General features: G+C 41.8%; 1 protein-coding gene and 1 pseudogene across 1 annotated transcript; one reads left to right on the plus strand and one right to left on the minus strand.

Annotated features, from left to right (window-relative positions):
* The first annotated feature begins 3,203 nt into the window (after positions 1-3,203).
* LOC112343645 (pentatricopeptide repeat-containing protein At4g02750-like) lies at positions 3,204-4,483 on the plus strand. Its single transcript, XM_024667430.1, has 2 exons — positions 3,204-3,446; positions 3,605-4,483. The coding sequence occupies exons 1-2, from the start codon at positions 3,204-3,206 to the stop codon at positions 4,481-4,483; spliced, it is 1,122 nt and encodes a 373-aa protein (XP_024523198.1).
* A 2,416-nt stretch (positions 4,484-6,899) lies between these two features.
* On the minus strand, positions 6,900-8,643 carry LOC9638726 (annotated as a pseudogene).
* Positions 8,644-14,494: the final 5,851 nt, after the last annotated feature.

Below are 14,494 nucleotides of genomic sequence, written 5' to 3' on the forward strand. Positions count from 1 at the left end.
CAAGGAGTTACTTAAGTTTGGATTTATTCAATTAAGTAAGTCTTCATTTAATGCTTTAGTTTTGCTTGTGAAGAAGAAGGACGGTTCAATGAGGATGTATATTGACTACCGTGCCTTGAACAAGAAGACCGTGAAAGACAAGATGTTAATGCCGCATGTGGATAATATTATAGACAAGCTTGGTGAAGCATGAGTGTTTACTAAGATTAATCTGAGGAGAGGATATTATCAGATTGCCATGGATGATGCATCTATCTCCAAGATGGCATTTAATACGAGTTTTGGGTATTTTGAGTTTATGGTTATGCCATTTGGTTTGATGAATGTACCAGCCATATTTACTCGATTGATGACAAAAGTCTTTAGGTGTTATCTTCATGAGTTTGTGGAGATTTTTTTGGATGATATTCTTGTTTTCAGCAAGAATATGGAGGAGTATAAAGTGCATTGTGCAAGGTTCTTTTGTTACTTCATGACATTAAATTTTATGTGAAGAAGAGAAAATGTGAGTTTGCAAAGTTAGGTGGAATATCTAGGCTATATTATGACATCCAAGGGTGTCAAGATGGATCAAAGGAAGGTGGCTATGGTGGAAAACTAGCCTACACCGACTTCAATGGCTGAGTTACACAATTTCCTTGGTATGGCTAGTTACTGTTGACATTTTTAGCATAAGTTTGCAAAGGTGGCTATTCCTTTGACACAATTGTTGCACAAGAACGTGCTATTTGAATGGAAAAAGCCATATAAGGATAGTTTTGTGGCATTGAAATAGTTGTTGAGCGAGGCTCTAGTGCTTCGCATTGCTGATCCCAAAACCTTATGAGGTGACATGTGATGCGAGTGGTTATGCACTGGGAAGAGTTCTCATGCAAAAGGGACAACTTATTGCATATGAGAGTCAAATTTTGAATCCCACAGAGCAACACTATTCCACATATGAGCAAGAGTTACTCTCCATTGTTCATGCTTTGTGGACGTGGCAGCATTATTTTTATGTTGTAGTGTTCACGGATCACAAACCCCTTGTATATCTTTTCACACAAAAAGAGTTGAACACTAGGCAAGTTTGCTAGATGGTCAAACTCATGAAGTTTGGGGAATTTCCTATTGAGCATCGTCTGGGAAAATTGAATGTGGTGGCAAATGCTTTATCTTATATTTGCCATGTGATGGCGTTACAAAACACGGTTTTATCATCATTTAAGTAAGGTGGTTAGCGAGTTTGGGCAGTTGGTTGAGCGTGCTCAAGCTCAAGATGTTGAGGTGGTCTCATTGTAAGCCCAAATGGAAGCACCTTTCTCATTAGTGGATGGGATTCTTTACTACAATGGCTATGTGTATTTGCTATGGGTGGATGTGTTAATTACTTAGGTTTTATTTCACTATCATGATCATCCAGAGGCCAATCATTTTGGGGGGAAGAAGACATATGAGTTGATTAAGCATAAAATCTATTGAAGGAATATATAAGCTAATATCCTCAAGTATTATAAGTCATGTGAGCTCTATTAGTGGGTAAAGGTGCCACGGGGACTTTTGCAACCTTTATCTATTCCTCAAAGCCATTGGTGTAGTATCTATATGGACTTCATCACTTGTTTGCCACGAACACAAAAGCAAAAGAAACAAGTATGGGTCATAGTGGATCATTTGACGAAGTATGTGCAATTGTTGGCTCTTTGGAAGAGTATTATTGCCTTAGACTTGGCTACGGTCTACTTGGAGAAGGTTTTTCCTGATTTTGGTTTGCCAAAGGACATCATTAGCAATCGAGATTCAAAGTTCACTAGTGGATTTTGGAAGAGTTTTGTAAAGGCTATACAAGTGATTCTGAAACTCTTGAGTGGAGATCATCTTTAGATGGATGAACAAATTGAGCATGTGAATCAGGTGGTGGAGGATAAACATTGTTTAAAGCTAGAGATAATGTGATTTATATCTTTCGTTAGTACAATTTGCTTATAACAATAGCCAACATAGTAGAACCAAGCTAAATCTTTACTTTGCCATATTTGAAAGGCATTCTTAAATAGTGGTGGAGTTGGAATTGCATTTGAGTAAGGATGTTCAAGAAAAGTTTGATTCAAAGGTGACTGATCTAGCCACGGAACTTGATGAGATTTTGGTGGTGTACAAACGGAATTTGCAAGCAGCTTAAGATAGAGCGGAGAAGTTTGCTAATGAGCATCATCAATTCCGGGAATATAAGGTGGGTGATTTTGTTTTTATGCAAGTGATTTTTTTGACAAGTGAGCAACAGAACACTTTAATGCCTTTGTGAAATGGGAAGAGTGATAAACTTTCTCATTGGTATATTAGTCCATATGAAGTGTTGGAGTGCATCAGTAAAGCAGCTTATTGAGTGCGGCTACTAGCTATGTTAGCCAGTTGAAAAGTGTACTCAGAGTGATGGGCCTAATGCTTCCTTGATGTATACTGTTGTGAAAGATGGATCAAAAGCTCGAGCAAAGTTCCTTAGAAAGGATGATCACCAATACAACTCATCTTTGGAACAAGGACTTTGTTAGGGGAAGAATCACCAATACAACTCATCCTTGGAACAAGGACTTTGTTAGGGGAAGAATTGTTAAGCACCAGCTTTGAGATAGTTAATGTCGGTCAAAGGGAGGCTCAAGGGTTTATGAAGGCATGTTAATGTAAAGAACTTAACCTACCCTAGAGCTTATAGTGGAGGTAGCTTGGGGTTAATTGGGTAGTGAAAAACCTCAAGAGGAAGTGTAATCTAGTCTAGGAAGACTAGATCATTGACTTTTTGTTCCGTGTCATAACACAATTGTTGTTCATGATGTGAGGAATGTCATGGATGGGGACATTATGGAACTTCTGCCAAATGTCAATAATATGCTAAAATATATTCTTATGCTCTTTTGACATTTATGGATAATAGGAATTCTATTTCTTGTGCTTCTTCTCTATCACCAACAAATAACAAAAGTCCTCCTATTCTCTCTCCTCCACTCTCTTTCATAACATGCAATATAGAATTAATGGAGGATGAGTAGTTTATGTTTGTTTTTGCTGGAGTCAGTAAATAGTATAAATGTGATGATCTTGGTGGACTTTGGCTTAGCAATTTCCTCTATTCAGTGTTTAATTGTTTAAAGTTTCATTATAGCAAGTCTCTTGTACTTGACCTTTATAACTTGTGGTACTAATCACAAGTCATCAGTATAGATATTATGTATGGAAACGCTGGTTGTCTACGCGCAGTGTGGCATTTGGAGGAATCGAGAAGGGTCTTTGATGCATTGCCGGCCAAGAACATCGCGTCGTGGACGGCGCTCGTGAGCGTGTATGCCGAGAGTGGGCATCCGGGTGAGGCCAAGACAGTGTTCGATCGAATGGCGGTGTGGGACGTAGCTTCCTCCACTGTGGGTCAAGGCGCTGGGCGATTGCGGGCGGATTGGATCGAGCAAGGCGGTGTTTGATGCGATGCCCAAGAGGAACTGCAAGACATGGGCGACATTGCTGCGGGGATTTGCTCGCGGCGGAGAGATTGGGCGAGCGGGAGAGGTGCTGGATCGGATGCCCGAGACGAATGTAGTAGCGTGGACGATCCTCGTGCAGGGTTTTTGCGCAGTGCAGGCGAGTGGGCGATGCGAAGGCCGCGTTTGATTCCATGCCCGAGAAGAACAGCATCACTCGCGCGGTGATGCTCGTCATGTTTGCGGAGAATGGATTCGTGGAGGAGGCGGAGGATGTCTTCCAGGAGATTGTCCACCGAAACGCGATCCTCTGGGGGGCGATGCACTGCTGCTATGCCCAAAATGGGGATTTGATTCAAGCCAAGAGTTTGTTTGATAGGATGCCTCTGCACAGCATGCTTTCGTGGACGATTATGATCAAGTCATACGCGCAAAAAGGTGACGCTAATCAAGGAAAACAATTGTTTGAAGCAATGCCACACAGAGATCTTGTTTCATGGAACTCGATAATCGCTGTTTATGCCCAGAGAGGTCGTTTCAAAGACGCTATACGAGCGTTTTCTTTGTGTTGCTGCTGGGATTCCTATTCATGGAACACAGTTCTCGTGGTATACGCTTTAGATGCAAATATTTTTGAGGCAAAGAAGACGTTTGATAGAATACCAACTTGGAATTTGGTCTCCTGGAACACGATGCTAGCAGCATATGCCCAGACCGGCCATGCGTATTCTGCGATCCAGCTCTTTTGGGCGATGTTTCTTCACGGCTTTGACCCCGACAATGCAGCGTTTGCCATCGTTTTGACGGCATGTAGCCATCTGGGGCTTGTCAAGGAAGCAGTAAGCTACTTCATGGCAATGAGCTTTGACAATGGATTGGACCCTTTGCAAGACCACTACACCTGCATTGTTGATGCTCTAGGACGGCTAGGGCGATTGGAAGAGGCCGGGATGTCCTGGAGAATATGCCTTTGCCAGCTGATGGAGTTGCATGGGCAACGTTTCTTACCGCGTGTAAAAACCACGGGGAGATGAATCGAGGGATGCATGCTGCGGAATTTACGTGCCAGTCCAGCCTTGTGAGTGATGCATTGCCTTATGTGATGCTGGAGAACATCTTCAGATTTGATGTGTTGACCCAAACATCGATTGTTGATATCCAGCCATTCCGTGAGCCGCCCCATCCCCCATGGATGGAGAGCGGACGCACAGAGGATTGAGCATAGGAGAGTCTTCATGAGGAGCATAGTCCTCCGCCTCTCGTGTATGAGTCCGTGGTGTCTTATGCATCTGGAATGTTAAGTGCAGTGGGTTTGCTATAGTCAGCAATGCAAGATCCAATGCTGCTGTTGTGAATTTCAGCAGCAGCACTGCGCTCCTCCTGCTCCACATCAGTGCCATGCTAGGCGTGGCAATCCAGATTCTCAAGACCATGCCGGTGAGAGTGAGCCGTGCAAGTCTCTCATGAGCTCTTGTTGAAAGTGGGAAGTAGTGGTGTGGAAAGCTTGCGTTTGAGGCGCGGGTGGAGATGGGCTCATTGCAGTAAGGTGATAGCTCGTTCCGATTGCCTTCCTTTTGTATCCTATCTCCCTCGTTGCCTCCCGACATGCTTCATATGTTCTCCTCTCTGTGTTCCATATGTTATCTCCTCTCCGCTTGCGAAGCATTGCACAGCATGTTGCTGGAGCTGGGCCTCAGCCCATTCGTTGATGGCTAGCATTTACGAAGGCTTCATTGGATGTTGATACAGAGAATTAAGTTTAAAGACAATTGGCCCACTTTTATGATGGGCTTAATCTATGTTGACTGGATTGTTCTTTGTAAAGCATGTATGCAAGGCGATTTTACAAGGAAATTTATCAAATCTTCTGCAAAGTCAATGCCATAATCTGTCAAGAACCAAATCCTTGGAGAGCTTTAGGAATTAATATATGCATAATGAAGGATAGTTAAGTAATTTGATGATGAGAAGTTTGACATATGTTATCAAACATATTATCTAGCATAGCAATCAGGGATGCTCAACATCCCAAACAATTCTTCCAATTGGAAATAAGAAATATCACAAGTGCCATTTCCTACTCATCCATTCCCTTCGAAAACTTTCTTTCTAATCTGCAGGGTGGAGTTTTATATATAATGTTGTTGTATAGGGCAATATTGCTTCTTCAATGGCAACTAGCACTTGTTCAATGTTTCGTGACCAATCTATTCCCTTCTCTTCCAATATCATGGAATATAAGTATATGAAAATTTTCAAAACTAACATATTGGAGTACAATCTTAATTATTCTTAAACTCTGAGGAATACAAGTCTCAACTAGAGATATACTTCAGTTCCCTTTAATCTTTCAGTCTAGCATCATTTCAAATCCAGGATTGGTATTCAGATTAGAATATTGCTAGCCTTTTGAGACAAGTATAATAGTTGTTTTGAATCGTTAGTGATTTTAATCTACATTGAGTTATAATTTAAATAGATTGCTACTTTGTCCTCTATGACATGCTAGATGGAGAAAAATTGTTATATAAGCTCATATTTTTAATGCATCAAGTATTCTTTACAAATCAAATATTTTTTTTAATAGCTTTTTTTCTGCAGGCTATTTGCAAAAGAACACAAGGTGTATGACCTGTTTAGTATTTGCACACATATCAATTTTATTATATTTATATTCTTTATTTTTCCACAATACCTATCTTTTATGGCTTCAGTTAAGTTATAGTCATTTACACCTTTGCGTATTTCTTCAATTTAGGCACTATATATTTGATTTGCTTAAGCAAACCAACATAGGATATACCTGGGTATTCTTGAATATTCTAAAATTTAATTGTTGATATTTATTTAGAATAATTTTGTGTTTATAAATTAAAAACATTTTAATAATGGTCATCACATATAGTTGACCAATGGTTTCAGCAAAAAGCTGTTCTAATTTAGTTTCAAAACTTTTAAATCTGAGAACTATTAATTCAATGTTTGGACATGTAAGTTGCATAGATCCTCGCCTTTATCATTTATCAAGTGGCCACCGGTCCTTTATAAGCCTTTGTTGTTCTCCACTAACACTTAACATTATCTGCTAAGTATAGTTTAACACATGGGACCTTCTCCAAGCTTAATAATAGCAACACTCAAAAGTAATCGTCTATATGCTAAAATTAATCCTTCACCACCTTATAATCACTCATGTTTGCAAGTGTGATTTTGTGGCAAGGAAGCAAGAGCAACAAAAGGTCATCCAGACAAGTTAACTTCTCAAGTTTAACCAGCTGCCACCTCCATGCAAGGGTACTTTCCACGAGCTCAAATGGTAGAGAGCTAACTCTTGATTGTTTTTGGTTGTTCTCTAGGCTCCAATCTTTTAGGAGTGATGAAAAGAGACTGTTATTGATCAGGCTAGGGATTTCCAACCCAAAGCTATGTTTCCCATACCTGAAAAGTGTATCCATGAAATATACATATCCTCTTGTAGTTTCTCTTCTAAATAGAAGACAAGTGCTTGAGGTTGTACATATCGAAGTACAAACCAAAGAAGCAGATCAATGGATCTCCCCACGACACGTCAATCAGCAGTCGAATGAGCGAGCAGCACATACTTGATCCTCTTTCAGTCGATCCACTTTCCTGTAACCAATGGTGCTACCGTTGCTCACCAGGTACCAGCCCAGCTCGCTGTCGCATGCCTCGACGAGATATTCCATGACCCTTTGTCCCATGTTTACTGGCTCTCGGATCTCCAGTGTGTTGAACTTTGAGACCTTGCCAAGATCAAGCTCGATCCAGCCGGTCGACTCCCCTTGCATTGGAGCCCAGAAAGTTTCCATACACTCGTCAAGGATTTGCTTCGGCCCGAATGAAGAGCTGCGAACGCTGCTTGCTGTCACGGACAAGGCATTCGCTGCTAATTGACGCTGAAGATGGAATCTATGGCGGAGCTAAACCGCTCCAGCGTCTGGAAGTCGGATTCGTCAATCAGTCCCGACGAGTTTGGAGGGACGTTGAGCAGGAGCAAGCAGTTCCTGGCGGATGATTTGTAGAAAACGTCGAGCAGCTGCTCCAGGGATTTTGGAGCCTCGTTCCTGTGCCAAAACCAACCGGGCCTGATGGAGATATCGCACTCCAGAGGGAGCCAGTCGGTTCCAGCACTCTCTCCAGACATCAAGTACCTGTCGATGTTGCGAATTGGATCGAGTTTCATGAGAACGAAAGTCTCATGGAAGGATGGATTTTACGTACTGGCCATCGCTCCTGCCGATCGTAATGGAAGATCTGTTCGCCATCGCCCAGCATGGTTGTCCGGCCTCGCCATACTCGTTCCCAACCCATTGGATGTCGGGGCCAGCGTCGGAAAAGATGTTGGCACCGCGGATGAATCGTGTCAAACCAGAGCTCAAAATCGTAGCTCATGTTCACTGCAGTGGGTGATTTCGCACCATCCAGCCACACCTCGGAGATCGGCCCATATCTGCACGCCGAAACAAAATGCCGCGTCAAGGCATCTGCTGCTAGAGATGAAAACTACAAAAGCCCACAGGCTCGCGAGCTCCTAATGCTAAAACCGTTCGATGGGCTGGAGCAAATGCAAACATATCACACAGTGACCATGCCACCAAGAAAAATGCGTGAAGAAGAAGCAAAGAATGTCTCACTCACCCAGTAAGAAGCTCTCGGAGCTGAGCCAAGTAGAACTCGTTGTAGAGAAGAGTGTCGCCATAGCAGCTCTCGTGCAAATCCCATGGCGAGAGGTAAAAGCCACATCCACGTCCAATCCACGCTACCACATCCCCCTTCCCTCCTCACGCTAGCCACGGAGAAATTGGTGTAGGCCGAGGGCCACAGGCAGAACCCGTCGTGGTGATTGACCGTGAGGATCACGAGCTGCGCGCCCGCGGATTGAGCCGCGTCCATCCACTGCGACGCATTAGATCGCTCCGGGTTGAAGATGGAGGGCGATTCGTGGCCGGATCCACGCTCCGAGTCCGTGAATGTGTTGACGCCGAAGTGGAAGAGCGGCGCGAGTTGAACTGGAGCTGGCGCCATGAGGGAATTGGGCGGAGAGGGAGCGGTGGGGGCGAATTTAGGGCGACAGCTCTCAAGAACACTAGTATCTCGAGGAGCAAGAAAGAGAGATGGAAATTCATTGCTATAGAGAATGGAGGAGAGAGCCAATCTTATAAGCCCAGTGGAGTAGAGGAATTCTCACCAGAGAGTAAAATCTTTGCTTCTTCCAGGGTGTCCTTGTTCTTGCAAGGCAAGATGGATTATCTTCTTCTTCTTAGCCGTGATCTCCAAGCTAGATTGGAATGTTCTTTCTCCGTCCAGGATTCTCGGATTCTTGCAAGGAATACCTCGCGAATCGCGAATGGCAAAGTTTATGGCATTGCTCTTCCCCAATTTCGTGATTTCCACAGACACCTCAGAGGATTGCTTGCTCTCCTGGGGAGCACTGCTCAAGAACTGCCGGGATCTGTCACAGGGGAGGCAAATCCACGCCCGCATTGCGCAGAGCGAGCACCACCGCAACAAATACCTCGCAAATCTGCAAATGCGGCAGCGTCGATGACGCCCATGCAATCTTCGAATCCATAGAGAATCCTAAGCTCTTCTCCTCCAACATCATGATCCAGGCCTACGCACAGGCGAAATATCGAGCGCGCAGAACGTTCGATGGGATGCTTTTATCAAGCTACTCTCTTGCTTAAGGAGTGCATGTTGACTTGCAGGACGCAGTAGAAGGAATGCTCGAAGAATGGCAGGAAAACCTGGCTATAATGGCAGCTAACCGAACTAATGCGGATGAGAGAGTGATTATGCATCTTGGTGATTGTCTCTGGAGACATCGAGATGAGGTATATACATGGTCACACTTTGATGTTTCTCATAGTTTTAACTTGCAGATATGTGGAGCCCATATTTGCTATCTTGTTGCAAATGCTAGTTTTGAGCCTTTCTCCCCTTCTACCAGACTTTGTCTTATAGGTGCCGACCATTGTAAGTATCCACGCACGTACACTAGTCCAGAAGCTATCCAGGTAAGCCGTGTTTGTCCTCAATAACAATTGTTAACCTTTTCTTCATCAGCGAATGGAAGTGTACGAAGAGTGACCGGCAATTCCCAATTTATTTTACTTCCTTTTCAGCCATACAATTTATGCATCGATAAACGAAGCTTTAGGTTGGTAGTGATTTTTAACTGTATCCTTAAGGTTTCTCTTCGAAGGTATTGCCAAGCGGTGTTGAAAACATTGAAAACAGTGGGCCATGCAGCTTATGTGTGCAAAGAAGCGGCTGTAGCCTTGGAAGAGCGTTTTCGTATCCACTCTCAGGTTTGTAATCGGACACTTGGCTTTTATACTCACTTTCCTGTTATCCAGGGAGGCTTGACGTCAATTGTGCAACAGTTTTTTGGCAATATTGGTCTACACAAGATGATAGGCCCTTCTTCCCCGAAAGCTTCTGATAATGCTGATATTAATAACCGTCTCACAACAACTTCTAGCAGAAGCAGTGTATCACTTGCCTCGTGGGCATCAATAAGTGATAATATGAGAAGATCCAACATGCCAGCAAGAAGCATTTCTGAGCCTGACTTTAGGCCTGCACAGGTAACTCGACTTGCTCTTGTGTACCTCCGATAAGACTTGTATTCTTTCATCAGATCGTTAGTCCAGCAAAAGGAACACCAAACAGAGGCATCTTTACTTCTTTCGTGCAAAGAGCGATGGGCTTCATAAAAACACCTTCAAAGGAGGTTTGTAGAAGCTTTGGAAAGAGCGCTAGCTGATTGATGGTTGGTACGTGATGCAGGCAAAGCTTGGCGACAGCAACAAGCTTAGATACGACGAGACACTGAAGCGCTGGGTTGAAGAAGGAGCCGAGGCACAAGCGCCAGAGCTTCCATTGGCTCCTCCTCCCACGGCAAACAAGCTCGTCTCGTGCGTGGAGGAGAACGGCACTCCTATTTCCATGTCTCCGGAGAGACCACAGCCAACTCCGGAAAGGCCGCAACCGGTTGTGAGTGGAATCCCACCAATGCCTCCGAGCAGTAACCAGTACGCAGCTCGCACACGTCAAAACGTTAGATCAAGGTACCGTTTTGGTCATTCCCAGCACTCCAATCTCACGAGGTTTTTGCAGATATGTCGATACATTTCAACAAAGGTAGCATAACACCATCCAAGACATCATCTGACTCTCCTCCACTGTTTGGCGTGGTGCCAAAGGCAAGCGCAAAGCCTTTGGCTCCAGCGAGATTTTTCGTGCCTGCGGCCGCTGCTGCCGCTGCTCCAGATATCAACAGCAACCATTCGGTGGATCCTTCCTCGGCACTGGCCTTTGTCCCCGACATGGCATTCTCAAACGGGAATGGACCGTTTGCAGCAGCAGCATTCGCTCAGCCGGTTGTACAGGATATGAGAAGTGATCCAGGGCCAACGCCTGATCATCTCTCGAGCAGCTCTTTGCCAGCAATGTTCTATTCGAATCACTATCCAGCAGCACCGTTGACCGTCTCGTTGCCGCCACCTCCAACTCTGGAAGTCACTCCGCCAGTGATGGTCGAGCAGCAGCAGCAAAACCAACACCAGGAAAGTTCGATTCATGGGCACCACCATCAATAGTCCGGCACAGTGGGATTCGAAGCTGCCAGTTCCTCCGGAGTGTTTGGAGACGACTTGCAAGAGGTGGAATTGTAAATCACACTCCACAAGTAGTAGTAACTGTTGCTGGGTGGATTTTGGTAGAGCAGTGTAGCGAAGTAGTAGTCGTGGAAGGAGGAATTTTTTTTGGCTGGGGTGATTCTTTGGAGCCACGAGCGAAGCGAGGAAGCAAGATAAATAAAATGGATCAAACAATATAATTCAGGAATTAATTTCTATAAAACAATGAAATTTAAAATGAAAACGGTAAAATATAACATAGAATATAAATAGAATAAAATAGAGTAATAAACTACAACATATGCAACATATACTCTTCAATAATAAATTTCAAGCCCATTATATAATCTTGTAAATAAAATTTCGAAAAATACTAAAAAAATTCTAGTTATCTCATTGTTTGAAAAAACTTTTTCTGGAGTCTCTTCTTGAACTATAGGACAACATTAAATATCTGTACTACATTATTTAATAATCCTGCCTAAATTCAAACAAAACTGATACATGCTATTAGTATCATAACACTACCCTATTGTCAAGCTTGCATTTCAAATTTTCCCCCTCTTAGCTTTATGGTTTTTTCTTAGGTTTTATTATTTGGGTTCTCTATGGATCACATCTTAGGAGGCATTTTTCCTTCCTCTCTAGCACATCCTAAGCACATATCTCTCTCACACTGTTTTGGTTTGTTTATGGCCATGGTAAGTTTTTCTTTCCTCAAAACATATGGTTTCCATTATTATAAAGAATAAACATTCATATTTTAGTATTGCTTGGCGTGAGACTATATGATAGTGTAGTGTATTTACAAGAGAGTCATCCCATACTTGTCTATAGGCATGAGAGCACATGCCTAGAAATCTTAAAACAAAAGAACAAAGATTTACAAGAGAGAGTCATCCAAAACTGGTCTATAGGTGTACAAGTGCATGCCAATAAGTCTCAAGCTTCTTTGGAGAAACTCAAATTTGAGTTTGGCTAGGCATGAGCCCACACGCTAGCTTAAAAAAGCAAGAGACCATGAGAGAGAGTGTTAGAAATCCTTACATTTTTTAAGAATGAGTGTGAGACCATGCTTGTTCAAAGTTAAGTAACCCCCATGTCTCTAGTCATTTTACAAACTTGCACTTACTGATCTGTTTCTCTCTTAATTTGACTTTGGTTTATTGTGAGCTCATATTCTTTCATCAATACATTAAATTGGGTCTTTAGCATGCAAGTGAATGCTGGAAATTCTTTGACTTTGTGTGTGCTTATTTTATGCATTTTTTATTATTTTTGCTACATATTTTCATGTTTTGTTTTCTCATATTCACAAAAGGAGCATTGTTTTTTAATTTGCTATTTTCTTGTTTTTTTTTATACTTTTTTCCTTTTATTTGTGTTTTGATATTTGTAATTTTCTTTGTTTTTTTCAAGTTGTTAAAAGGAGATGTAGTAGAGATTTATTTGGGATAATGGAGAATCAATTGCAAAAGGAAGAATAGAATCTATGATGCTACTTGCATTTGTCATTATGCTTCTTTAAGAGTTAGATGTGTTTTGCTTTGCATTATTAAGGTGTTTAACTTGAATTACTCCCCCCTTACAGGTGAGTTGGATGTTAGTGGGTTTTCTATATAGAAGCAAAATCACCTGATGTCTCCAATAGAGATATTTCCTACCAAAATCTCTTAGGGAAATACAATTGGAACATAAAGGAATAATGATGAAGGTGTTATTCCACAAAAGATAGAGAGTAAAAATATTTCCAAAGGCAAGAATATCCCTAATTTTGCTTATTTTTCTATAGATATAAATGCTTATAGTATATGGTATAAAGCTCTTGTGAAGATAGTGAATGCTATATATGCAGTTGTGGCTAAGGGACTAGTTATTGTTGTAGACCCTCAAGATGCTCTACACAACATAACTTTAGGGTGGGATTATATTGGAATTTCAATCTCTTCTTTTGTTGATGTTTTAAGTAAGTTGGAAATAGGTAGTCTAGTTAGATGGAAACTATCCCAAACTCTTTTTGGTAATAGTATACCATCTACTATACTAATAAGCACTTGCATTTCTTCTTCACATTATTGAATATGAAAATATATATTTATCATATGAGCTATTAAGAAGCAACCAAGCAAATAGAAATCAAATACTAAGGATTTAACAAGTGGAGGTCCCTTGGGGACAATGGGGAATAGAAATAATAATTAATCAAAGCATGAATAGTGATCGAAGATAAAAAATACAAGAATCAAGAATCTAGAAACATGTATCAACAACAACCTTGAGGACAACAACACTTAGAATACAACCACTACTCAGCTCAAACTTTTTGAACATCACCATCAATTGGAAAATGCGGACACTCATAATGAGGACATACATGACTTTATACAACACAATTAGAGGTAGACTACAATTACTTTACAACAATTTAACACAATAAGAACTCGTAAAAAGAGTAACCATAATATGCACTCCTGTTTGATCTCGAAGTTGGCGAGCAATGACATTGTTGAAAACTGATCAACTTTACCGAGCTGAGTACAACGTAGCAACATAAATACTAATACATAAGATCGTGTTAGTTTACACCACATGATTCTATAACAACACAACATATCCTCGAGAAGAACACAACAAACCAAAGACAACAACAACAAAACCCGGAAAGCAAATTCAAAAAAATGATAACTCAAAAAAACTCTAGCACAACATCGAATGTACAAATACAATCCTGATTATCGCAAATGTGACTTCGGGTATCAAAAGTTACCTATTGGCTAGTCCTTTCGGATATTCTTTCTTTACTACCACGACAGCAGGAGGTCGGTATTGTTAAGCTTGTTATCAATTCCCACTTGAGCTAGTTGAGAAACTGGTTAATGACTGTGCACTTAAATCAGATAAACATAAGGTAGGAACCCTATGTGTTTCTTGCTGAGCATATTCAACCTGGTTTGAGAAAATCCTGTCATTGGCTTGCACTTACTAGTATCAAAAACCCCTGCGATATCGAGATTGGTCCTTCAATATTCGCTAGATGATAGCTTACCGTGTCTACCAAACACCCTTGCTATCATGCCCTTTTGTGTTAATCTCATTTCAGTCCCAAATGCTATTTATGGAAAGTGTTTAGATTTGCTCATTTGGCACATCTACAGAATGTAGAGATTGTCCTGAACACAATGGTGTTTGTCCCGTGCCTAAATTCACAATCTAGGGACATTCCATATTTAATAAATTTCAAACTTGTCCCAGAGATTAACTCTTGATAATAAGGGAGGCTTGGGGTGAAAGCCCAAAGCGTATGTTCCTTAAGGGGGGGGGGGGGGGTTTTTGTTTTTTTCCCCAAAATATAAAAAATTTTACAGGGGGGGGGGGGGGGGG

Source organism: Selaginella moellendorffii, unplaced genomic scaffold, assembly GCF_000143415.4.
Source record: "Selaginella moellendorffii unplaced genomic scaffold, v1.0 SELMOscaffold_172, whole genome shotgun sequence".
In the NCBI taxonomy this organism is placed as follows: domain Eukaryota; kingdom Viridiplantae; phylum Streptophyta; class Lycopodiopsida; order Selaginellales; family Selaginellaceae; genus Selaginella; species Selaginella moellendorffii.

What these genes read in the sequence shown, in the direction of transcription:
- LOC112343645 (XM_024667430.1), top strand. Translation starts at nt 3,204, where the DNA reads ATGTATGGAAACGCTGGTTGTCTACGCGCAGTGTGGCATTTGGAGGAA. An exon ending in ATTGGATCGAGCAAGGCGGT is followed by an intron (nt 3,447 to 3,604) that starts GTTTGATGCGAT and finishes GTTTTTGCGCAG; the next exon opens with TGCAGGCGAGTGGGCGATGC.